Below are 26181 nucleotides of genomic sequence, written 5' to 3'. Positions count from 1 at the left end.
ATATTGGTTAAGACATCAAAGAAAACAAAGTCATAGTCTTAGTCGTTGATTTTAATTCCTATATATTATGCAACATAATACACATGAACCGCACTTTGTATCTATTGTATGATTAATACAGTTGGTCATAAGTATGATATCTGGTAATAACAAGTACAAAACATACATTTCCATAGAAACAAAAATAAATCTAAGAAAGGAAACCTTCAGGTTACAACTTAACGTCGCTGGAATACATTGACAAAAAGTCAGGTTTACTAGTACAAAACTATTCATATATAATCTTTTTTTTTTTATTAAAAAAAGTCTATTCCAAATTCAGCAGTCAACAAAACTGAGCTAGATCAAAACTGTCAAAATGATTGTTAAGTACTTATTTCTTATGATAATCCTATGAGATATTGATTAATCAGTGTTAATACATTTGAAAGACTTAAGTAATAACAGTTAATTTTGCTATTATTGTACAAAGATTGTCAACTAAAAGTGGTGTTGAACCCATTCATGGAATTCTTTTTTATTGATATACATAATATTGAAGAAAATTTAAAAACTCAGCAATAATTACGCTTTCATATAAAGAGTCAAAGAGAAAAGGCGCCGTTATGTACATGTTTTTGGTTTCACTATCCTTTCGTCTAACAAATGTTCAAACAGGATGCAATATTCTCTTTTTCAAATTTTACAACTGACTATTCAATATAGTTATAATAATCAATAACAAAAATAATTTCAATAACATGCTGAAAATGCAAAATACATTTCCGCAACTAGAACGTAACGGCTATTCAGTAACGTTCCTCATATTACATCTAATTAAACCATTCATGGTTGGATGGCGAATACCTAAGAAAATAAATACTATTTTCAATAAAAGATTTTAGTTACCTTTTCTTTAACACGTTTCAACGGTTTAAAAAAAGAGTTTATCTTCCCAAAATGATCCAACTGACCAAATGAATCATGTTTTGTGTTGTGGATGAAGGATTAAAGGATTAGTAATTCTTTTATGGAAAAGTGGAATACATTACAATATTTGTAACGATAAAGTACGAAAGAAAATATTAGATACATGGAATAAATAAAAAATATATAAGGAATGAGAAATATACCTGGATTTTAGAACGTGTATAGTTTAAAATCTACCTAATATATAATCATTCTAAAGGACAAAATAATTCAAGATGCCTTTTACAACTTTTAAGATGGAACAAAATGCTCCAGCTGAAAACAATAGTTATTTAACTGTTGACATCCTTACTTGTTTCTATAATGCATTAACAATGTCACATCATCCCTCAAATCAGCATAATTAACACGAGGGCAACATATGGTTACTGCTCTATCTAATTAAAAAATGCTAACTGTCGTCATTTTCCAGCACGCCTCACGATTTCTAGAACAAGACAACACTGATAGGTAAGAAAAATATCATATCGATTTGAGGATATGGAAAAAGAATCGTATGGTAAACAATAACATGTATATCCACAGTTTATTCATAACATATTTCTCTTTGGGTTATCGTTCTTGCTGATCTCGTAGGTAATGGTGAAGAGGGAGTACCAGAGGTCTGTCACGTGACTAGAAAACCATATATATTGCACTAACACATTTTCACACACCGCTCCTTTCGTCATTTTTATGACGTCATCGTCTCACAATAGACACGATGCAACACAGTAACAGTAATTGGAAAATCCTAAGTTTAAGAGTTCTGCTGTAGTAGTTTTTTATATATCTGAGAATTTAAAAAACGAGGATAAGAATCTCGATGCATTAGTGTATATATTTGTAACTGTGCCTCGTCGAATGTATGTGGAGTGGGATCAACCATGTTTCTATTTATAACTTCTCGTACTCGCGAATCTAAACTAACCTGAAAAAGAAAACATCATATTTATCGAAACGAATGAAAAAATTAAATTGAATAAAAAAAAAATATATACGTAAATTACTTGTAAAAGACTCAAAAACAAATCTACAAAGTCGACAAAAACATCGATTCCCTATAAAAGAGAGTAGAATAGACACTTTTGTGCATACCTCTTTAGGTGATAATATAGATATATAATCTTCGTATATATTCCTAGCTTTTTCCTCTACCACCTCCGGGTTGTCTTCCCTCTTTATTTCCTCACACGCCAACCAAAACAACATGTTTTCTTCACTGTATTCCGAGCGTAGGAACTCTCTGAACACTTTTCGACCAGCTGTTCGAAAATTTAAGAAAAAGTACCAAATAACTGTGTTTAACAACGCGTCAGTTTATTATTTTTTGAGTAATTTTTTCATAAACACTGATTCGATATTTCTTTCATAAAAGTCAGAAAAGTGATAATATCAAGATTAAGGATTAAACAAATTCATAGAGATTCGGTCTTTAATATATCGATGTATGTTATGCAAAGGGATTTTCTGATATTTTCATTTACACATCCGGATAGAAATATCAATCTTTTTTAATGTCGAGGAAATAATGTCTTGCTGTGTGCTTACTATTTGATCCAATTTCATAGTAAATATTGATGGATTTTTCAAAAAAAAAATTCATTTTGATTATTTATAGTTACCAGCATAACACAATCACTTCACCTGATTTATTTTTCTCTTAGTTCAAAAATACGTCTTTCCTGCTTGTAATGATATCATGTGCATCATGATATCACTTTATGTATCCATTGCAAAGAGGATAACGTTTTGCAAACAATATTAAAAATAAACTGCCGATATCAAACTGTCGAAATATTGAAATATTCCATACGTACTGATTACACGTATTTGAAAAAAAACCCCAATATTGCTCTTTGAACCAAAACCGAATTAAATGAGTTATTTTAAGATCTAATAATATAAATGTACATTTGCTATATATGGCGTATTGGAGCTACAAAAAAGTGTTCAGATTTTGATTGAATACATCCTAACATTGCAGATAAATTCCCATTGCAATGATTATTAGTCTGTAAATATCGTTGCTTTTATTAAGGATATAATGAATGAACGAAAATAATATTAATAGTGGAAGATACACAATGTGTACCTTTAAATGTAGATTTGTGTTGCTAGTTTTAACATTGGTGTAACTTTTTAGAAATTCGGTAAACTGATAACGTTTATTTTAGAGTTTAATTTTCACTGGTTTGTTTTGCTTAGTATGATGCGTCCACTTTCTGATTGAAAATTGTTTTTTTGCAAGTACATTACATACTGTATGTTGAACTTACTGCTCTAGATTCTATTACAAGCAGATTTTAGATGAATACATACTTTGTCATTACATAGAAATTGCTAGGACTAGATCTTGAAACCGTTGACATGTCTCTTTTTTTCGTGTTCGAAGTATTCGTTGTTCTGATAGAAGTCCCAGCTTTCTATGTCAGACACTGTAACTTACCATAACTCCTCATGAGTCTGTCAAATGATTCGCCCCAACTTTGTATTTCTTCTGGCGTTGGTCTAAAAAGTAAAAATAAAATCCCATTCCAATGCATAAAGGGTTAATAGAAGCCCGAATAAAAAATTAAGTCTCAATCATTTCGAACTCAAAACCATGATGCGAGTTACATTGTAATTACAATATGCAGATCTTTAATGAGTGCTAAAACGAATCAAAATGATACTTACGGCTCGTCTTGTTTCTGTACAGTTATTGTTTTGTCACGTGATCCACCCGGTGATCCGTTTCCCGTCTTAACAGCTAAACTGTGAATAGAAACAAAACGAAATGAGGACTGTGCCAGACAAAACTGCTAAATCAAGCATGTTACATCACGAAACCAACCCACAAAAACCTTCCTAACGGTTAAGGTAGAGCATTGCTTTAACTGTCAAAATCAATATATATGTGAAAATAATTAAACATTTTGCACCAATACTAACAAATATACGAAGGAATCCTATTCGATGTAAATTGCTGGTAACTGTCTGAAAGGGATAATGAACTTGATAGAGAGAGAGAGAGAGAGAGAGAGAGAGAGAGAGAGAGAGAGAGAGAGAGAGAGAGATGCACGCCTATTTGCTTGAAAGAATTTTCCAAAATTAGTTTTGCTTTTGAAACCTAAATTTCATGATGAAAAACCACTTCCGTTTTGTAGGTATGACAGATACAATTAAACAGTAAGCAATCCCGATACCTCTATTCAATTTTACATCATTTTAAAGAAAAGGTCAAGAGCTTGTTTAATGTCGTTTTTTGAGAAACTGTTGACATTCTAGATATATTCCATTAGTAAAATAAGAGCAAAGCTCCAAGATTTGGAACTAATTTCCTTCACAGTTTAAAACATGACTTTTCATTGCGTTTATCAAAAATTGATGCCCCGAAACACCCTATCAAAAAAGATATTGTTGTGAAGCATTATTATAAGGTATGGACATAGTGAAGTGCACAAATGTATATCTGATGCTTTGTAAAAATATCAAACAATATCTATTGGTGTACGCGACATTGTGACCCCAGTTCTATGTCTGTTCCAGGAATACGAACGACAGTTGGATACAGATCAATGTAGAAATCAAATAAAACATCTTTTGTTGAAGGTACAAAAGTAACGATGACGTCATGGGCATAGGGGTATAAATGGTTTTAAATACTCATCACAGGTTCGTGACGTCATAGTTCTCACTTTGTCGTTAGTGTGCGAAAATCTATAAATTTGCCTTCGTGTTTCAAGCGAATATTGTATCGATTATTTACAAAGCAAGCACTCTTTTCCTATCTCTTCTGACTACGCTTTTTGTTCTTTTACACCTTGTCTTCGACAGAAATCTGGCTCAATATACACTAGTTTGACTACACTCTCAATAGCAGTATTGAATAAAAACCGATATTATGCCGTAGCAAAATCAAAATTACTACATGGGTAATATCCATTGCATGTTAAGACCAACAAGTGATGAAAATGATACACATTCTGAAATCTACACAAGATTTTTGTTTTACAGAGATTGTTTTCATCATTTAGCTAAATAAAACAACAAATATCCCATGTGTAGGTAGTAATGAAGTATCAAAAGCCCATTTTTTTGTTTTGTATTTATAAAAGTTAGTGTACAGAAGTATATAAGGACACATATTTATTATTCTGTATTAAATCATACGTATTTTTAACAGTTAAGAAAAAATCTACCATTATTCTGCTTACAACATAGTAATTTTTGCTTTATTGTTACCATATCTTTAAAGTCATTTCTATTTTCATCAACTAAAACACAAGTTTCGACAACAAGCAGAAAAGCCGTCCAGAAAACAATTCCGATCTTAATGACTGTACTGGTTTCGAGTTTTGTAACCCTGAAATAGGGCGTAAAAGGGACTGAAATGATAGTTAAATTATAAGTATCCATGATTTTTCGCTTATTCTTCAATTGATTAACCAGTTACAGAGGGAATAGTTTTCTGCAAAACGTACATGATCCTTTTAATAGCAACGTATCAACAAAGGTTTTGAAAATCGTTTTCAAAACATATCTTTAATTTATCATCTTCCCCGTTACCTAACATCAAGACCAAGACTCGAGTTAATAAAATAATTCGTATATGGAAAACATTCAATATATATTCTGTTTTCGACGGGTGTTCACGTCAAATTTATTTTTTTTAAATTGATTTTCATTAAATTACTAGTTCAAAATTTAAAGTGACAGTAACTTCCACTACATGCACATTGTACATTACATTAACCACTTAATGAATACTTAAAAGAGTACATTAAGATTCCTTTTTACAAGGAATATTTCGATAATTACAATTGAGTTTCATTTTGGAAACAGTACAGTTGTTAAGTTATATGAATCAAAACTACCGCTCTTTAATTTATTGCATTAAATTTTAATCCTACACAGTCAAAAATTTATTCAATTCTTATTTCTTATATCGCCACCAGCTCTAATCAGAACATAGAATAGACTTTTCATCTAAAATTCATACCCGATGTTTTAATAGAATACATGTATATACTTGATTGATTACTTCTAATCACTTTTACATACATTTCTATCGAAAGTACACGCATTTTATCAAATCCAAACTTAGGAAATTGGCATACATGTATATTATGAATAAACCCAAAATAAGAACGGAATCTTACTTTGAATAAAACTTATGTATTGTGCACAAAATACAATTGCCAAAATTCAAACCGAAATGTCAGCGATTCTATCCACAATAACCTTTTAATGCTCATTACTATAGCATACTGAAGTAAAAAAAATTCTGTACCAATAATTTTTTTTTAAAAGTGAACCTATAAAAATGAATTAAAGTGAAATAAACAAAAATTCATTCATTCACAAACAAGCGTATATTGAATCTTGTCCCTTTTAAACCAATGAAATACAAATTTTTAAAATATATTTTTCACTATTGGAAGCAGTTTATTACAAGGTCAGTAAGGATATAATTATTCATCGAACCTAGTTGTCCCCTTGCGTAACTCGTTATGGTGGGAACATAGCTATGCGTTACTTAGTGCGTTTATGTACATGTATAATTGTACAAAAGCTAAGTACTGAGCAAGATTGAAATAATATATTTATACTTAGAAACATCAAACTTGACACTTCTTTGGTACTTTCATTCTAGCATGCCAAAACCTATTCATTTAAAATTACTTCTCGAGATATTCAATAATATCAAATTAATATATAACCTAATTGATTTTCAGTTTTCTATTTCATATAGTACGGGCATGAAATTCTAAATATTATTTACATTCATTTGAGAGAGAGAGAGAGAGAGAGAGAGAGAGAGAGAGAGAGAGAGAGAGAGAGAGAGTATTCATGTATGATATCTTTTAACAGTTTGCCTTGTACCCGTGATCCTATAGTAATAAAGCAATAAAATAATCCTTTCTTTGAAAGCACTCCAATGTTGTTTGTCTTCCGTACGGCTGAAATAATTAAGGTTATAGATTTTATAACGATATTGGACTGTCAGTCCATTCACCAGACTCCTCGGTGTTAGTTTCCTAAACGAGAGAAGCCATGGCCGACCGATCGATACCTATTGCAGATATCTTGTGCGGATATTTTATGGATACTCGACACCGTCTATCTCGAGTATAACACACAGGATAATCACAATTTGGTCATTTAGCACTGACAAGAATACACAAAAACTAAAACAACACTTCAACAAATATTTCTTAAGACTATGATAATAGTAAAAAAAAAGGAAAACCGACCTTTCGCAAACAGACGACAATAGACGGAGCATTTCACAGACATGCTAAAAATCGGATCGATGTTAGGTTCCTACAATCGCCATTTCTGAAGCAATGACCAACTTTCGTTCATTTCAAAGATCTATTAATGTTTACACAACAAAGCACCTTCACAGTTATCATATACCATATCCGAATCATGAAAAGCCCACAAGAAATTAACACCCAGAAATATCAATCCGTAGATTTTCCTCTACCAGAAATACGTCACGTCATGTGACTTGAGGTAAGATTTCATTGGATAGCAAATTTATGCATTATGTCCTCGCACTTCCATGGTAACGTTTGAATATCGTCTTACCATTAATAACGCCAATGTTTAATGGGTGTGTATAGATAAAGATAGTTTAAAACTAATACTAAAAATGAAATGCATTTTGTGCATTGTTGAACACCCCCATAACGTTAGATCTAGGTATCGGCTTTCCAAGAGAACTGCAGCAACCTAAAATCGATCTATGTCATCAAGTTTAAAGCTTACACCATGTTTGCAAAAGTGTATTGGCATGATATTAATGAAAGGTTTAATCTATCGATCGTATCGGTAAAAGTTGTGAGGCAGAGGAAGGGGACAGAATATTAATCTATAGACATCGGATCTGTTAATGACACCACTTTTGTCATTCAATTCTTTACTTTGTCATCCAGATTATTTATTTCTTAACAGTTTTTATTAACCAAGGAAACCCATTAATGGAAACGGCTGAGATAATAAAACCATATAAAAAAGTACTAATAAATAAGGCCAAACTAAGCGAAATCAAAAAGTCGTTGGTACTATTAAGGAACAAAATAGTCAATGAGATCTATTTCAAATATTTAATTTTTGGCCACAAAGTATTATTAGGTAAAAAATTTTTTTTAATTTTAAATAACTTTTTTATATCATTACACAAAACTCTTTGTCAAAAGGAGGTTAATTAAGTCTAAAAATGGCCACAACCATCCTGCCCTCTTTAGCGGCTTCAGATTGAATGCCACATGTTTATAAATAATACGAAAGTTTGTCCAGAACCTGTATTAAAAATTGTTTTATCCTGCAGATAGGTTAACTATGGCATGAATGCTGGGCGGAACAATAGATACGTGCAATAGATACACAGACGACATTTCGATTCTTTGTTTACGTGCCAGCAGTATAAAATTATAAGTCATGTGCAGACATTTATCAATTGATAATAAAGTAATCCCTAAATTCCATGCTGCATCTTCATTTTCTTTTATATTAAATTTTAAGGTCTTTGCTAAGAGGATATAGCACACCCTTTCACGTCTCAATAAAACCATAACAAAACCCGAATCTTTTACCCATTAACCCCACTTTAGTGCCACGCATATAATGTTTCCAGAGTAAGGGAATATATGTACATGCAATGTAAATTAATTAATAAATTGATTAATTAAATAATTGAAGCAGTCTTCATTGCTGTTAAAAAAATACTGATTAAAATTTTTTGTCTTATTTAAGACATTCAACATTCAAAATAATTGTCTCGAGAACAGTTTAGATGGATATACTAGTACATGTATAAAAATCTGATATAATATTTCAGTTTTCGATAGGTTATTTTTCAAATGCATTGGATCGTGTTCAAAGGAAAGTCTTGTTCCTGTAGAGTACTAGTAAAGAAAAATAGTCTTATATTTTAAAGGTTATGAAATTAAATAGCAAATCAGCTATAAAATGTTCTTCTATGTTACGACTAATACACATTGTAAATTACTAGAGGCTTAACCGACAAATTCTCAATTTGTGCTAGGTCAGTTATTTCGAGTTAGTCATGGCCACGACCAGAGCAATCCGTACATACACTGTGTAACTCGTACCGACTATTGTAATTTTGCATACAAATAGAAAGTGGACTTCAGATTAAATAATCAAGACACGCAACAGAGTAAGGCAATAGTCATATGATATAAGTAGCGAGATATTATCAGTCTTATTGCTGCCATCATGGTCCGTGAAATAGCGATGGTCTTGGAGGTCGGGATAAGATATCCTGATCGGATCATGTTGGCCTTCTTATTAGGATGGCCTGACTTGATAATAACCTAGATACCGGACAGTTCGTTACAAATTATCCTAACTGCCAGTTCCTTTCCGCATTCAGAAGGCGTTCGATATGCCTTGGCTGTATGCTATATCAAAGTCAAAAAATCTTTCGATTGCCTTTAATTTTCTGACACTGATAAGTCAAGTTCACAACAACTCAAAACCGAAACTTTCCTAACAGTTTCAATTTTTCTAATTGCACCCTTTTAAAAAGACATTAATTATACTTATATCATAGCTCAATTTGTTTGTTTCTTTGAACTGCAGTTGCAAAACAAATTATAATATTTATAAATCGATAGAAATTGATATGTGTTACCATTATATGTACAGTATAATTATTATTTAGCACTTGCAAAACCTAACCATTTTCCAAATTCAACCAAAGAAGGAAATACGTCATGAAAATTAAAGCTTGATCGGAGCAGTGGTTTCGAGTGGTTTCTTCAGATTGTTGAAATGAGATTGCTGCTGAATTATTTGTACAAGGATTAGGATTGACTATTATAATTTTTAAAAAATCATTAGAAAAAAAATGACTTAAATAACCTTTGTGCTGTATAATGTACTAAACAACATAATGAAACGTTTCTAACACGTTCAACTACAAACTGGTTTAAAGATATATGCATCACAAAAAAGGAAAATAGGAATTTGAATAAATAGAAAGAAAGAGTGTTATATATTATTCAATAGTTAATGTCACCAAAGTCTATGTTTCTAAGTAGTGTTTATAGGGAAAAAAGGAAAGGATTTTTAAGAACTACTCAAATTATATAAATGCATGATTTCTTTGTCATGCCTAGAAAAACTTTCATTAATGTAATACTATTTGAAATATCATTGATATTGTTTCTATCCGATCCATGTTATCCACCTTATATCAATGATATTTCAATGTTATAATAGCAATATGCAGATCAAACAAGCTTTTACTTTTTTCTCTGGTTTTTTAAGAAACCCCAAAAGATAAGAAGTATTTAATAAATTGTAATTGTCTTTTTCCCCAGTCTATCTAATTTGTTTGTTTGATCCAGAATGGTTAGCTAAGAGATAATGACGTATAAAGCAAAAGTTGTGACGTCATGCATTCACCATGAGCAAGTACAACAACAGCACCAACAAAAGCAGCAGGCCCTCGTGGATCGACTTCCTGTTTGAGCTGGACTGGAAGGTGGGGAATCCCCTGGGGTAGCGTAGCTGGACGATCTGTGGTTTCCTATTCGTATGTCATTAGATGTTCCCGAGGGTCTCCGCATAACAGTGGTCATCTGAATATAACAAATAACAAGTCAAATTATTCGACGTTTAATTAAAAATTGTTATAAAAAGCAGACAAGTTTCCCTCGAGCAAAACATGTAACCGTATTGACATAACTTTTTACAATGTCTTCAATGCCAGTGAGAAAAAATTATATACTCCCCTATAAGTTAACTACACAAATTTGTAAACCTTCCGCATCAGATCTTAATCTCTCTATGTGACCTTAAAAAGCTTTTATGTTCAATCATGTAAACATCTGTTGTCCCACCCATTGATGGTAGAAATAAATAAACTGTGTTTTATCTAAACCTTTGTTTACATTCATTTACATACATGTAAACATTGGAATGCTAGTCCTTTACAAGACCATAATTATTTCTGACACGACATATCGCTGGATAAAAGCCTAGCTCATGGAATGAGAGGGGATAGGGAATGGGTGATTACATGTACCGCCAAAAACTTTTGTTTACCATATTGAGTTTTGGGTTCGATCGATCGATGTTGACCATTGTGGTAATAGTTTGTAACCGTTCTAGTGATATTAGCAATTTAGCAGTAGTTGTCTAACTTGTCCATCATTTAGCGCTAAAATACCGGTATATCGCCGTTATAATAATTCTACTTTTCGTTTTCGAGAACATTTAGGATGCTGGATGGTCAAAAAATTATCAATCAGATATACCTCAGATTATTAGATATGATACTTTTAGCCACAAATTATTATTGTTACAGACAAAATCCATTTTTAACTTTGATTGTTTTCCTATATCTATATACTGACTTCTTTTTATGGAGAAGGCTTACATAGGCATTGCCTGCTGCCTTATCCATTTATGTAAATGTATATTTGCATAATAAAATATGTTCAAATCAAATCAGAATTCTTCTTATAAAGAAGATTTATATAGTTTAAAAATGGCCACGAAACTAGGTAGATGTGGTATTTTTATCCACAAATTATTATTTGTTACAGACAAAATCCATTTTTAACTTTTGAATTTGAATGTTTTCCTATACCTATATACAGAATCTTCTTATTAAGGAGATTTATATAGTTTAAAAATGGCCATGACCATCAAACGCTCTTATGTGCTTCATTTTACTTCTTGTTTGGGAATGGTGACCCGTATAACCTAACAGTTACATGTACATATCTGTATGTGCACTACGTCATAAAAAGAAACAGCGGGTAATTTTTTTTTTTACATGTTTTGTCGCTCATAGCCATTGGTTTGAAAACTAGGTAGCTACAAATGTATACGAACAATGACGCTGACATTACGTAGATATGTACTTCTACGACATGATTATCTTGATCAACCTAAATCCAAAAAAGATTGGAGAACCACAAAGTCAAGAGAAGTGGGTCTAAGGTTGCTGCGGGGAAAGTCAATACCACTGGCGCTATTCTCCTTCACTGCACGGTGCATTACCTACTCCTTATTAGAAGATACTGAAGATGCAGTAATTAATCGTACATGTACCTGGACCCGATTTTCTGTCGAAAAATAAAAGCTTACAGAATTCAAGACGTTAAAAGAGAAGTGTTAAATATCAACTACGTTATCTACACTGAAATCACGAACCTCAAAACTGATCAAAATAATTTAGTAAAAATAGCAGAAATCTCACGGAAATCCTGAATTATACAAAGATCGTAGCATTCCTGTATAATATATAAAAATATTAGTTACTTTGACTTTTTATGTTAATTAAAGCCTACAAGAAGCTGAAGTGTTCCAGTCAGACCCATTCCCCTTCCCTAACAACGATCTCAGCTTTTTGTCTTTAAACAAAAGTAAATGAATTTCAACAAATTTGTTACCAGTGTGGTTTGTTCAGATTTTAAATTTTTGAGCACAATTAGACAGGCATGGTAAATTGTGCAGTATCGAAAACTTTCTCCCCCCCCCCTTTTTTTTGGCTTAATAAACCAACACATACATGCCTATCAATTAAGTACAACTAAAATTCATAAAAAAATAAAAGATCCTAAATTTATTTTATACATGTCGCTTTGTTTTACCCAAGAATGAATTGAAAAAATTTTATAGGAGAGCCTGACGTCATTTACATATACATTATACAATGTATGTAGGTTTGGAACACCTTGCACAGTTTTTCAGCATCAATACCCGGGTACTTTTATATTGTATGCGTCAAGGAAAATCATTCTGGTGAAAGTCTATCGTTTAAACCCTGAAGTATTTAAAAATATCAAATAAGTAAGCAAAATAGAGATGCAAAAATATCCTGGAACTGAATTAAGGTAAGAATACGCAAATCTTAGGGGATCAATTCCATTTATATTTAACAATCATGTTTAAGAACTTTTGAGCAACATAAAACAACCTTATAGCTTTTCCAAAGTAAAATATAGAAAGTTGAAAAAAACATTGCCATTAAGTTGTAAATATTGCAAAACTTTAGATAAACAAAATGCATTAAAACTTGGAAGACACGCAAACACTAAAGACCAATTGTTGACATGCTGAAAAGTTGGTTGATTAGAAAAACAAGTTATAAAAGTAAGCAAAAGAAATCTTGTGTATTACTGTTATACTAACATCAATACTCAAAACTACATCTTCTGTCTTTAATGGAAACAAAACTGAACCGTATATTTTGTACAAGTTTAGTCATGCCATCAAATAAATTCAAAGGAAAGACAGAAAAATGGATGTTGTTGTCAAGGGCAGTTGCATAACAAAATGTAAAAAAGAGAAATTAATTCAGTTGATCTTACTCTGTTGCAAAATACAAGGATTAAGGCAAAAAAGATATACGACTGTCAGTAATTCGAGTTAAAAGTGACAACACTGGGAAATAAATGAAGCCAAGCACATATTAAACCCCAATCCTGATAAAAGACTTACAAAAAGGACATCCACGATCACGCATGTGCAAAACCTTGCACGTACTACCTTATCGCAAATTAAGACGTTCATTTTAGTTTTTCGATGAAGACTATTTTTGATTTTGTGTGTTCATTCTAAAAAAAAAACATTTTAAGACTCTGATTTTGCTTAAATTATGTGTATAAAAAGAAAGGTAACAGTATCTTAAATGTTCTTCTTTATTATACTTTCTGGTTATCAAAATCTCGATTTTTTGTTCTCAACTGTATACATGTATATCCGGGTTTTTTTTGGAATTGCAAGTTTTGCGAAAATGAAGTAAATCTGTTATGTTTTTATTTTTGTGGGCCACTTTATTTTATTGTCTTGTTCATTTAATGCAATAAACGTCGTATTATAGCGCAAAATGGATCACCGCTAACCCCCCACCCCCACGGTAAAAACGATACGATTGTATTTTGGCCCCTTCCTTTTACTTACCCCTCTCTTTACAAACGGTGCCACGTGTGCCCCACAAATGATCACCCCCGTAAGACAATTCCAATCAAAGGTAACAGCATTTGGCGGAAGCTCAGACATTGGACTGCAAAAAAAATACAATACTTATTATGAAACTGTATAGTTGTTAAAGTGTTTAACACTCTATTCCATGGTCAAGTACCTGTTAAAATAAGTCATTTTTGTTTTTTATTTATTCGTAATATTCATTTTATACTTTTTTGGAGACAGTGATGGTATTCTTTATATGCAAAAAAAAAAGGATACAGTTACTTGGACAAATTCCTTACAGAACAAAGCCATTCAATATTCATAGTCTTTGGAAAAAATTTCTTGAAAAGTATGAAATAACTGTTGTACATCAATTGACAACAAATAATTGGATGTAGTTGGAATATGCCAGTAAGATTTAAAAACAGAATCTATCCAACTGCAAAATCAATCGGGAATGCGACTGTACACCCTCTATGGATCTATTGTACTGTGCGTTACCAAAACTTTATACGCCAGATGATTTAATGAAATCGATCACATAAAAACACGACATTTGTCTGAACATACAAAATTAACATTGATTCTCTCGGTGTTATGAGTTAATTTCTATGTTAATGTTAGAGTCTTAGGGACCAGTAGTATGTGTTCAGTTTGATGAAAGTGAGGTTCAATTACTGGCATTTCATTCGATATCGTTGATAAAATATTAGTAAGTTATGGAGAGAGAGAGAGAGAGAGAGAGAGAGAGAGAGAGAGAGAGAGAGAGAGAGAGAGAGAGAGAGAGAGAGAGAGAGAGAGAGAGAGGTGTTCGCCTATTTTGGGTAAAGAAATTTCAAATTAAACTTCAACTAACTCTCTTCTATTCAGTTTGTAAGTGAAATATTTTTTTTCTAGGAGACATAAGACTCTCAACAATCATAACAACAAATTTTTCAAATTTATATTACTACTCATTTAGCTCTCTCTCTCTCTCTCTCTCTCTCTCTCTCTCTCTCTCTCTCTCTCTCTCTCTCTCTCTCTCTCTCTCTCTCTCTCTCATCAGTTGCTACACGCGTGTGGGATGCCAGATGTATTGATTGACTATTTCCGCGCTCTAAGTGTGTGTATCCTTTACCAAAACCCATAGTATGGTCTCCAGACGATCAATTTATACAATCTTAAGAGTTTCCGTTCTTTCTTTTAGAAATATGCCTATTTCGAAAACGGTTGTTAATTATCAAACTATTGTATTACGGAAAATACTAGGAGCTCAAACTTCGAGTGCGATAGAGGAATCGGAGCCAAGTGTGGAAAACACTACGGATGTTTATAACCGTTTGTCTTTGAAAAAATAAATCCAAAAGAGGTGAATTGGATGGAATTAATACACCTGTAGCTAACTTGATTGTTTTATGTATACACATTGTACAACACATGTATAATGACATAGTTAGTATCGTAAATGGAGTAACCCCCCCCCCTCCCAATTAATTGATGTATCCTACTCGTGGCTAATTAGAAGAGGATTATGCGTATCGCCTGTGGCTTGCAACAAAGAAAAAGGTCCTTCACCATAAAACGTTAAACGCAAAAAGCGTATAACGCAAAAAAAAAAAGCTCAAGTGGTCAATCAACTTTCACGGAAAAGTTCGGCATTGAACTTCGTTTCCAAGTTTAGCAGAAAAAAAGCTGGAGGTTTTCCGAACCAACTTATCCCCTTTGAAAATATGAACTTATCAATTTCATATAATAAAGAAGATGGGTGAATAAGGCGTGTAAATTGCCCATATGGGGATAGATATGATACTATAAAATTAAAATATGAACAAATCTCATAATTTCTTTCTAAATTATTGAAAACAATGTTTTTTTACCATAACATCGATTTATAACCTTTAAATATGCTAGATATTTAGAATAGGTTGATTTTAACTGGCGTATGGGTATCAAAATCTCCAAATAGTGTCATTTTTAGAACTTCAATGCCTTTTCTTCTATAGAGTGGGTCTGGGCTCCATAGTTTTGTCATATTCTATATAAGGTTTAAAGGAAATCAAACCGATTTTCATCACCAAAAACGTGGAGAGATGACCCACTATACTTTAAAAATGTCATTTTGTATCCCAACAATTGAACGTTTTAGAGAAATACTACAAGTCCGTAAATTCGTGGTTGAAGTTCCATTTAGCACTTCACATTGTAGTTTGTTTTGACTGAAATGGCTCAGTGGTTAGAGCACCAGACATTATGTAACATTACAGAGCTAGGCTTTTTAGGTTGTGGGTTCAATACCACCAAAAGCTTAAAAAAAAATTCTTATCGTTTGTTAAAATATTCAAAACTGAATATAGTTACAAATTGTGCTTTTGTAAACTTGTAATATAACATCATCTAGTATTTTTGGTTGAAAAAAAATTAATTTGAAATTGTTTTTTACGATAAAACCAAATGGGCATTTGCGCTATTTTGTTCCCCCATCTTCTTTCCAAAAGTAGACCTCAGTTCCCCTGGCAAACATTATTATTATCCCTCGGGTCCCCCCTTCCTCTTAGAAATTTTTTTGAATCCGCGATTGCACAGATTTTGCATTTCGTGCTTATCACTGCTTAATTTTGGGACCTCAAAATTACCTTTACTGAGATATCGTATGTTCCAATTTTAAACTGAAAATTCTTAGAAACCATATACTAGAATGTAATAGTCAACCCTCCGCCGAAAACTAAACTTGTCACAAAATAAGTCGGTGCCGGGGCTTTTGAAATAGGAATCATGTCAATTTCCTTTATCTAGCTATTCTGTGCATGGTCCAGCCTTTTAATTTAGTCATTCATTTATTGCTTCAATGTTTAGAACGGAGTATTCCTTCCCAAGTTTGATGGCGAATATGACTGCCACATTTGATGTTCAGGCCCATATTTAAGAGACCAAAACTTCTGTTAAAAATTTAAAATGACTTTTATTAAAATTAATAATAAAAAAAACTTATGCTACTTAATCTAAATCTTATCATAATGATGGTTTTAATGTTCAGAGTCACAGCAAGCCTTTTTATGTAAATCAGTCAGATTGGCAGACATGTTTTGACCAAGTCTAACTCTTTCAAACATTTTCAAATCCAAACATTTCAGATTATTAAGTAAATCATACAACGAACTGCTTTAACAGCGAAGCGACTGAACGAAACACATTACGACGTTGCCTGAAGTACACTGTATCATTATCAGAAAATATAAACTCATATTGCAAAGATATGTTACAAAGTAACCGACTTAGGGATAGTTTAATACATTTTTAAAGTGACCCTTTCGACTGTGTAAGGACTTTATAGTATGCTATCTAAAATGACTATTATGGTATCTGAATACAAAACACATTAATGATAAATACAAAATATTTTTTTAAATTAAAAAAATTCTAGGTTTTGCGACTACACGTATTTCAAAATGTTTGACAAAGTCATGTTGTTTACAAAGAGCGCTTACCTGAAATCACATCCAAAAAATTTATAAACTTCAGCTATATACTATGTTTACAAGGAACTGAGAGGTCTTTTGTTCATGAGAAAACTTTGGTCTAACTACTGATAAATGAGAAGACTGTTTCCTCTTTTGAATGATTCATTTCCTTTGTGAAGAAGGTCAATCTTTAACAAGTGTGAATAAGGACTCCAATTGAATTCAACCAATTCCTCATTTTAATAACCCCTGACTGAGATTAATATTTTTTGAATGAAAGTGAATTACTATATTATATGAACATATACATATCTACATTTATTACGTAAATTTATAGATATCAGTAAGAAAGACAAATAAACAACTTGCCCTTGAAAATCCTCCTCAGCAGGGGGGATTAAAGACATTCTATCCATTGTGGCTTTTTGAAAATCCTTCACTTTTACAAATGCAGTAAAGTTTCATTCAAAGCCTTATATTGTTCAATATTTATTCTCTTGATGGAAAACCTGCGTGCACAACTGCAGGGGAAATATTTTTGTATCTAATACACGTTCCAAAATATGATAAAACTCCACGTTTTGCAATTTATATTCATTTGTGCATGTCTTCCTAAACGCTTTATCAACTTTCTATTTCAGGCCCAATACGAAGTATGTAAATAAAGTAAATACAAAGCGATTTCTGAATTTGAAAATTGCAGGCATATACACGCCACAGTTCAACAAATGTTTTTATAAGTTATTAGTATTCATGTACGATGATAAATGAACAAGTTACTATAAAGAAACAGTCTTTTAATGAACAATACGATTTTAAAAAGAGGACAGATTTAGCATGAGACCGAGACAGATCAGTTTCCGTTTGTTTAAATGAAATCGAAATTATAAATGTAACGGATGTACAAATATGTACATTTCTAGATATTACGCATATAGTTACAATGTACATGTGCAAGTAAAATTGAGGTAGGAATTGGAATTCAAAACATTTGTTTTGTACAATTTATTCATTCGATTATTGGATATAATTTACGCGAAGAGCTAAATTAGAAAAAATGCAGATTTAAAAAATGTTTTATATAACTTGGCCTATTTATTTAATGGAGTTAAGAAATGAATGTTAACTATGTGATCACTATACAATATATTTTTACCAAATTTGAATTCACAAGTAAATGTTGCCCAAGGCCGAATGCAATCAAAAAATCATATCTTGCCCAAATTCCAGTCAACAACTGTGTTGTTATACCCTTCTGTCTTCCCACAAATTTTTATTTAAAAATAAAATTTGGCATTATGACTATTTTCAGTCATAACACCAAATTTTATTTTTAAAAATAAACATTTGTGGGAAGACACTTCACTACCGATGCAAAAATGATATCAAGTATCAACCATCTATTCATGTCGTATAGAGCTTCGGTTATTTCCGGTCGATCGAGATAGGACGAATATTAATTAGGCGTAACGTTAATTTTTTGCCCGGATGAATTAACATTTGTTTTGTTGTACTTTTTGTTGGTAAAAACTTATAAAGGGGAATATTTATAAGGGTATAATAACCGTATACATACTACTGCCTTATGTATTTTTCGTTTGAAATAACAAGTAAATGACCGGTAAATTAAAATAGTGTAAAAGTACAGGTGCATACATGCAGGTCGAGGAATCACATTTGTTTTTCACAATACTTTATTTAAAAATAACAATCAGCTTCAAACGCTAAGTCCTTTACGAAGACACTCGGGTGAGCTAAAATTTATATTTGGGTGTTGTTTTAATGTTGTGCATATAACAATTAATATGTAAAAGAAACTTCAGGGGTCTAACGTGTATGAAACCACGTGAAGTAAGAATTTTTAGAGACGATTTGTTGAAAGTTTTCTTGTCTATTACGTAAACACACTGGGTTTTTTTAAAGACCTACGTCTTATTTATTATTACTCGAATTGGGTCGATAAAGAAAAATAGAACAATATTGTTCAAATTGTTCTGACTCTACACATGAAACAAGGTAAAAACTGTTTGCGCTGTTACGGAATTTCCAACTTTTATAAAGTTAATTGCTTAATTTAGGATTTTTGCTACACGTATGTAAAGAAGACAAAAAAAGAAGGTTTTGTTCGCTTTCTACATGTATCTACACTTACATTATGAAGGGGACATGTAATTATTATCGCGATTAGCATGTTTATGTGCCTGAATTGACGATGTGTTGTTATATTTTTCATTTCCGGAATACCAAATTATATCATGATTGTTTTCATAAATTAATATATATAATTATCATTTTTCGCTCCCGCGACAACACTACTTATAAAGATCTTTACCCCCCCCCCCCTAATATTCATAAATGTCGTCGTCGTTGTATCATCATCATCATCATCATCATCATCATCATCGAAATATGCTATTCAGCGCCTGCATCACCATTCTTAAAAGCATTACAATACTATACAACCCCTACCATAAATGACACATACAGTTTAACAACAACATCTCATGGACCAGAAACTACGCCTTACAAAAAACTACCTACTGTAGATGTTTAAACACTGTAACTGATATACAAAAAACAAAATTGACTGAATTTACATACTAAGCTCAAAATCACTTTGATTTTTATAAGATTGGCGCGTGACGGTACCTTGCAGTGTCACGCAAATAAGAGGTTTCGACGGCTACAGTACAGACTAGTACTATAACTTTGATTGATGTCATAATCTGCAGCGTAGCTTTTAAAGCAAAGGAAAGTAAAATAGGGGGTGGGTGGGGCACCAAAGAAGAAGGAAAAGAAAACTGACTGTCATTTCCTATGACTTTAACAACCTTTGCGTTAAAGGGATTTTTTTTTAAAATATGTAATTTAATCATTAAACAATATGTATCATTTTCATGTCATATTAAACAGTTAATAAGACTCAGTGTGTTTTTATCATTATTGACACGTGTTTATAAGTAAGAACATCTCCGGAAAACTCTACTTCGCACACAATAGAGAACATATAAATTATACTAACTGGCCGCATTCTTCTTTATAATTTCGTAAATGTAGCAATTAACTTCTTGTGACTTATCATAATATCTCTTTGTTATAAGAGAATTTTATTTGGTATTTTACTGTCATCAAAAGTATACAATTTTGAAATGATAACAAATTATTTCAGTCTATAATTAATAAGATAAGCATATTGTATTTGATCTAAGAAGTAAACAAAACAACCTTTAAATAACAAATCAGTTCAATTTAAAATGTCAAATCTTAAAATTCGTACACGTTTCTTAAATCATTAAGAAGGAAACTTCTCCAATTCTCGGAAAGTTTGCTTTTGAAAGTAGATAAATCAAACTCAATCATAACATATGACATTAAACACTGCAAACTTACCCCTCCCTCCATGTTTAATCCAATACCAGGAAAGTATTGAAATGTGTAATTTTACAATTTAACAACAGAAAAGGGACATTGTAAAACCAGCGACTTCCTTGTATAAAAGTTCATGGTCGAAGGAAAAAAAATCGTAGCCATGTAATTAAATTAACAGGAAGCATTTTAATTTTGACTTAAAAACCTCTTCTGATAAGAATTGTGTTTAAGTTTAAACGCCAGTAAAGAAAGCAGGAAGTTGAATTATCCACTGTCACCTGAGAAGCGACATTGGGGAAGAAAAATAAACGGAACTGAAGTTACTGAACACCAATATTTTCAAGTGTATAAGAGTTGATTATTTCAATACGGAAGTAACCGAATAACGATGACAAACGGTGCTCTTTGTTATACGAAACTCTGATCAATAATTTTTTCTCTGATCAAAATACGGATTCCGACGCTTATCCAGGAAATTAGGGAATCTATCAAAGTACTTCTGATTTCAAGATCCGCCTCTCCTTTGTCTAGATTATTAAGCCTCTTTCCCGTTAACGACTGGGAAGTGTTTAATCGTAATTAAAATGCTTACGGCAGCAGATGTACTGCTTTATCCGAAGTCGAGAATCGATCGGGCTGGCCCAATGTAAATAAACATACGATGCCGATTATTTTCACTTATCTTCCCTTGTCTGTCAAGAGGTCTACCAGCGTTAGCCGGTACAAAGAAAATGCTATGTACCAGACATCGAATCATTATATTCTCGTAATTAAGCTATATAATTGAATATCAAGCTGATAAAGAGACACTAAGAAGAAACCCCACGAGCAGGTATTTTGTCGGTCTTCTGGTTTTTATCATTTTGCACCCAGTTTTCTGAATGAGATACTCTCCTGAATTCCGGTCATAAATTAAATTTGCATCATATACTAAAATGACATAGCTGAATAGCCATAAGATATCAACAGAAATGTTTTTGTATTTATATAAGCAATACACCAACATAAATTATCAATTCTTTCTCTGAGCAGATCCTGGGTTCAGCACGTAAATGTAAGGTTATGAAACATATTTTTAAGGGACGTTATCTGATTTCGCCGTTTGGCAGGCATCTGGGTCAGTGTTAATTAATGACCCATTACGCATACGAAGGCAAACATTCATTCAAGAGAGAACGTGACTATGTGAAATTATCTCATTCGATTTGAGTTCACCTACAGATGTGTTCGATCACTCCGAATCAATACCATTATCACACTTAACAATTTATGCACGCATGCTGAAACAGCTGATAATATGGTGCTCCTGTGTGCTGAGCTAGCTATTATAGGCTAAGACTGTATGAATACTTACCATTAAAACTAGCTGATGGAATCACTTTCCTTCGAATAAGCATCAGTACATAATAAATATTCCAAAATGATAATTAAGAAAATATAATCTAGAAACCCATGGCCAGTCGGTTCCGCGTTTCCTCTTTAGCAAGACGACACCGGACATGCATTGACGCAGGCCTCTACATATCATACATTGATAACTGATATTTGACTTCAAACTCGGCAAAATGGAAGAGGGAGGAAAAAAAACTTGCAAACATTGACTACAGCATCAACACATCCATGCATAAATCACCCTCGAAGTGAAAACGAGGCTCCGATCGTCTGCAGCTTCTGTTCTGCGTACGAGAGAAAATGTGACAAACACATTCTCAGGGACAATCAATAAAGGAGTTCCCCCGTCTCATTGATTTATCGGTCTAATCCCATTAAAGCCGATTAATTATCAATTATGACCTATATTTTTGTAAATACTAGGTTGAAACTGGTCCGTATTACGGAGATTATCTATCTATAAAAGTACTTCTGTGCAATATCGATCGCCGCTGCCTCGGTTGTGGGAGTTCATACGTCCACGGTACGCTTTAATTCACAGCCTCTCCGAGCTGATGTTAACAAGATAAATTTTTTTCTTAAAATCATGTCGGAGCCCACTGTCGCGGAAAATATTTTTACGCTTATTTACTCATTTCAATTTTCCAGTTATCATTAAATGTAAACCATTTCCTTTACTGATTGAAAAGAAGTTAACAAAGCGAATGAGTTTTGTATATATTGATATTTTGTGAATAAATCCAACATATCATTCAATACAGAAAAATGATATTGACATACATCATCATAAATTCTACTAATGCATGAAAAGTGAGCGACAGAGAAAATACTTGTTGGTTAGAATAAATATTTATGAATTTAATTCGCTTTAATCAAATTAACAGGGGTTTTTTTCAATCTCAAAAAGCATGCAGAAAGCGAGCTTTATTAAATACGCAGAGACGTACGTTTTCTTTCGTCATATATAAAACAATACCTATCAAATTATCTTGGTACTTGACCCAAATATTGTCCCTGAAACTCAAACAATTCGGCTCCCAATTATCAAGTTCACTAAATTGCCATATTGTACATGCGCGGGTCTGGCCACGCATAGTCATCAATTTTCCTTATATTTCATACATGGACACACCTAGGTGTAAAACGCAAAAAAACCCCTAAAATTTGGTTGCTGGGGGTAACCGTTGCCATGGTAATCGAGGCTAAAGATGGGAAAATAGCAAAACTTACCTACTTTGAGACCATATTAGAAGGTTTTGCCCACAAATGTAAACTATCAAACACATAAAACAGTCTTTGTCCTATTTTCAATTATTTAATTATGTAAGAAAATTGATGGAGAAACCAATACTTTTAAAATGTTACCATGGAAACCGTTACAAATTTTTGAATAAGTTTTTTTGAAGTTTTTTTAATAAGCCAAAATGGGAAACTGTTAAATTTTTACATCCATATCAATGTCCATGCAATATATATTTTATCATGAAAATTGACATCCGTTGCTATGGCAACTGAGAAATTGAAGATTATTTTGATATGCTTTTAATCCTGATTTTCCAATTGTTTTAGTCGGAACTTGTAAAAATATATCTGAATTTTCATTATCACCACAAAAACCTTTGTTATGCAACAGAGAAGTGTTGTTGCTATGGAAAATTAAGTTGCGTAAAAAATCACACAGAAATTCTTACTTTTTGAAAAGTCCAACGGCAATTATTTTTCGAAAATTTCAGATTTTTTTTCAAGTGTCATTAAAGTTAAGGACATACTTTATTTTTTCTCACCATTTGATTTTATATAATTATTAATTATAAGTGAAAAATATCTATTTAAAGATGCCTAAATATATTATAATTTTCCTTATTCTTAAGCTTGTTACCATAGCAACGGTTTTCAATTTTCATATTTAAATTTTTAATTGCACAATCATAATAGTGTTTACCAAAAAATCCAAGATTTGCACTTTTTATTCAAATTAGATGAAGAAAACAGATTTTAAATTTTCTGTTAGTAACCATGGAAACGCTAAAAAAATATGCGTTTCTCCTTGAATTTTTTTCTTACCTTTGAAAAATGACAACTTTTTTAAATAATATATTCTACCCTGGAAACCCCAAGTTCTGCACATTACTCACAATATGTTCTCAAATAAGCATTAAAATGCCATTTTTACATCTTTACCCTCGGTTACCATGGCAACGGGACCACATAGCAACAAACAAATGGTGTTAGGCTTTTTTACTCACCAAAGTCTATCAAATTGTCAAGTATGAAGAAAATCCGTGACTATGCGTGGCCACCGAATTTTGATTCTAACATAGTGACGTATGCCTTTCTATTTCATTGATAGCCACTCAATCATGACTCTTTGATATCAACAAGATTTGTCTGGCTTTTGAGCTAAGACTACGCAATTGGTGCGTATTTCGCTTGAAACCGCGTCATTTTTAACTTGTTTTGACGCAAGAAATAGATAGCTAAGTCCAACCGATAGTCCAAGGTCTTGTTAAAATGGTTCTATATGTATAGATACACGTATAATAGGCTCTGCCGCCTTCTGTGGTTTTTGTATTAATATCATGGTTCTTTTTATCAGCTCCTTCAATGATTTTAAATTGTTAAAATAGTTGCGACTAACCGTAAAATTTACTCAGCATAACGATAACAAAATACAAAGAAGTTATATCATGCAACAAACAAATATTATCACACAACACAATTTGAATCACGATATCACATTTAATATCATAAATGATTTGATTACAACTACAATGGCATATTAGTATAACACAAGATCAAATACACAATCAAAAACATTGAAGTGAACGTAATAAAGTGTATCCACCTATGGTTTATGCGTACATGTATGTTAAATAACGGACCTACCTCAACACAAATAGATCCTTTCAATCTCATGGAATAACTAAATAACTAAATTTCTAAGGATAACAATTCTATTTCAGAGGAAACTCATCTCTTCGTCAAAAGGTACATAATATGGAAAATTCAATTCGAAACTCATTGGTTATTCGAGAACAAATTATTTACGAAAACAAATCATTGTCAAACTTTCATATAAACTTTAGATGTTATTTGCTATGAAATGGAAATTTAAATGAAAAAAAGGATATAAAACAGAGAGACAAGCATAACCCTTGAGGACAACAGATTCTCTGAGACAAGAAGAACACTCATTAAATCAACTTCAAATTTAGTGTGTGCAAGAGTTTAGGCAACCAGAGTAAAGCTTACAGCAGGTATTGTTTAAATAAACCAGCTACTACCCGGACTCCAGCGGCCAGAGACTTTAGGACGACCATTACATTCGCGGATCTAGAGGGGGTGGGTCGAGAAATTTCAAAGTTCTTAAATTTATATAGTAAAATTACCAAATTAGGCATCAGAACCCCCCTCCCTTTCCCGGCAAATATTCTGGTTTCGTTCTATCAACGCTTTAATTAATGCTTTCAAAACTAAGCAAACTATTCCTAAAATCTTAAAACAGTGTGACGTCATACCCGGATTGATAGTGCTTGGTGATCGTGGCCATTTTAAGACTATTTTAATCTTCTTAAGAAGAAGAGCGCTGTATAAGGATATAGGAAAATGAACGAAGTTTAAAGCTAAAGAATTGGGGATTTTTCATAACTGAAGGTTAGTTATTTGCCAGATATATCATTTGTCAAAGTCTAAGGCAGATCTGATGGTTAATTTGTTGAGCATCCAGCCTCCTTGATTTAACGTTAGTCTCATGAGGTACATGTAACTAAAAACCAAGATGAAAATGAGGACTATTATCTTGGCGATCCAATAGTACACGTACATGGAATTAGAACAAACACTGAACAGTGGCAAAGTGCGTTGTTTCACGAATATTAGATTCATTTGGCATTGACTTGTTAAATATATATTTTTGGAAAAGTCAGCTTAATGCAAATCCATAGGTGACAATCGTGGCATAGCTTGCGTTACCATTTGCGCTAGAAATTTTCACTGGCAACATGATTTTGGCACCCATAAGTGACAGTATACAAAACAGATAACACACAATACGTAATTATGTGTTATTGGCTTTCCAATTGCAAGTAGC

The 26181-nt window shown here is 32.4% G+C and overlaps 1 protein-coding gene across 5 annotated transcripts; it reads right to left on the bottom strand.

Annotated features, from left to right (window-relative positions):
• Positions 1-36: 36 nt before the first annotated feature.
• On the bottom strand, positions 37-22550 carry LOC105347060 (regulator of G-protein signaling 17). 5 transcript variants are annotated; one of them, XM_066065772.1, is made up of 7 exons: positions 22333-22550; positions 13885-13987; positions 10399-10550; positions 3628-3705; positions 3398-3459; positions 2047-2213; positions 37-1879 (listed from the first exon to the last, which is right to left on the bottom strand). In XM_066065772.1, exons 1-7 carry the CDS (start codon positions 22404-22406, stop codon positions 1709-1711), a joined length of 807 nt encoding a protein of 268 aa, XP_065921844.1. In that variant the 5' UTR covers positions 22407-22550; the 3' UTR covers positions 37-1708. The 5 variants fall into 5 exon arrangements, with proteins under 5 accessions (XP_065921844.1, XP_065921843.1, XP_034313913.1 ...); XM_066065771.1 differs by having other exon boundaries at positions 10375-10550; positions 22333-22546; XM_034458022.2 differs by lacking the exon at positions 22333-22550 and adding an exon at positions 22054-22326 and having other exon boundaries at positions 10375-10550.
• Between the last annotated feature and the right edge of the window lie 3631 nt (positions 22551-26181).

The sequence above is a fragment of the Magallana gigas genome, chromosome 7 (genome assembly GCF_963853765.1).
Source record: "Magallana gigas chromosome 7, xbMagGiga1.1, whole genome shotgun sequence".
Lineage (NCBI taxonomy): Eukaryota > Metazoa > Mollusca > Bivalvia > Ostreida > Ostreidae > Magallana > Magallana gigas.
The sequence above is the reverse complement of the archived record's forward strand: the minus strand, read 5'-3'. Positions and strand labels throughout refer to the sequence as shown.

Coding starts and splice junctions, on each gene's coding strand:
- LOC105347060 (XM_066065771.1), bottom strand. CDS start 22,406: ATGTGTTTGTCACATTTTCTCTCGTACGCAGAACAGAAGCTGCAGACG. Junction 3,706..10,374: donor TGTTGTTGTACTTGCTCATG/GTGAATGCATGA, acceptor TTCTATTCACAG/TTTAGCTGTTAAGACGGGAA. Junction 1,880..2,046: donor CTATATTATCACCTAAAGAG/GTATGCACAAAA, acceptor TTTCTTTTTCAG/GTTAGTTTAGATTCGCGAGT.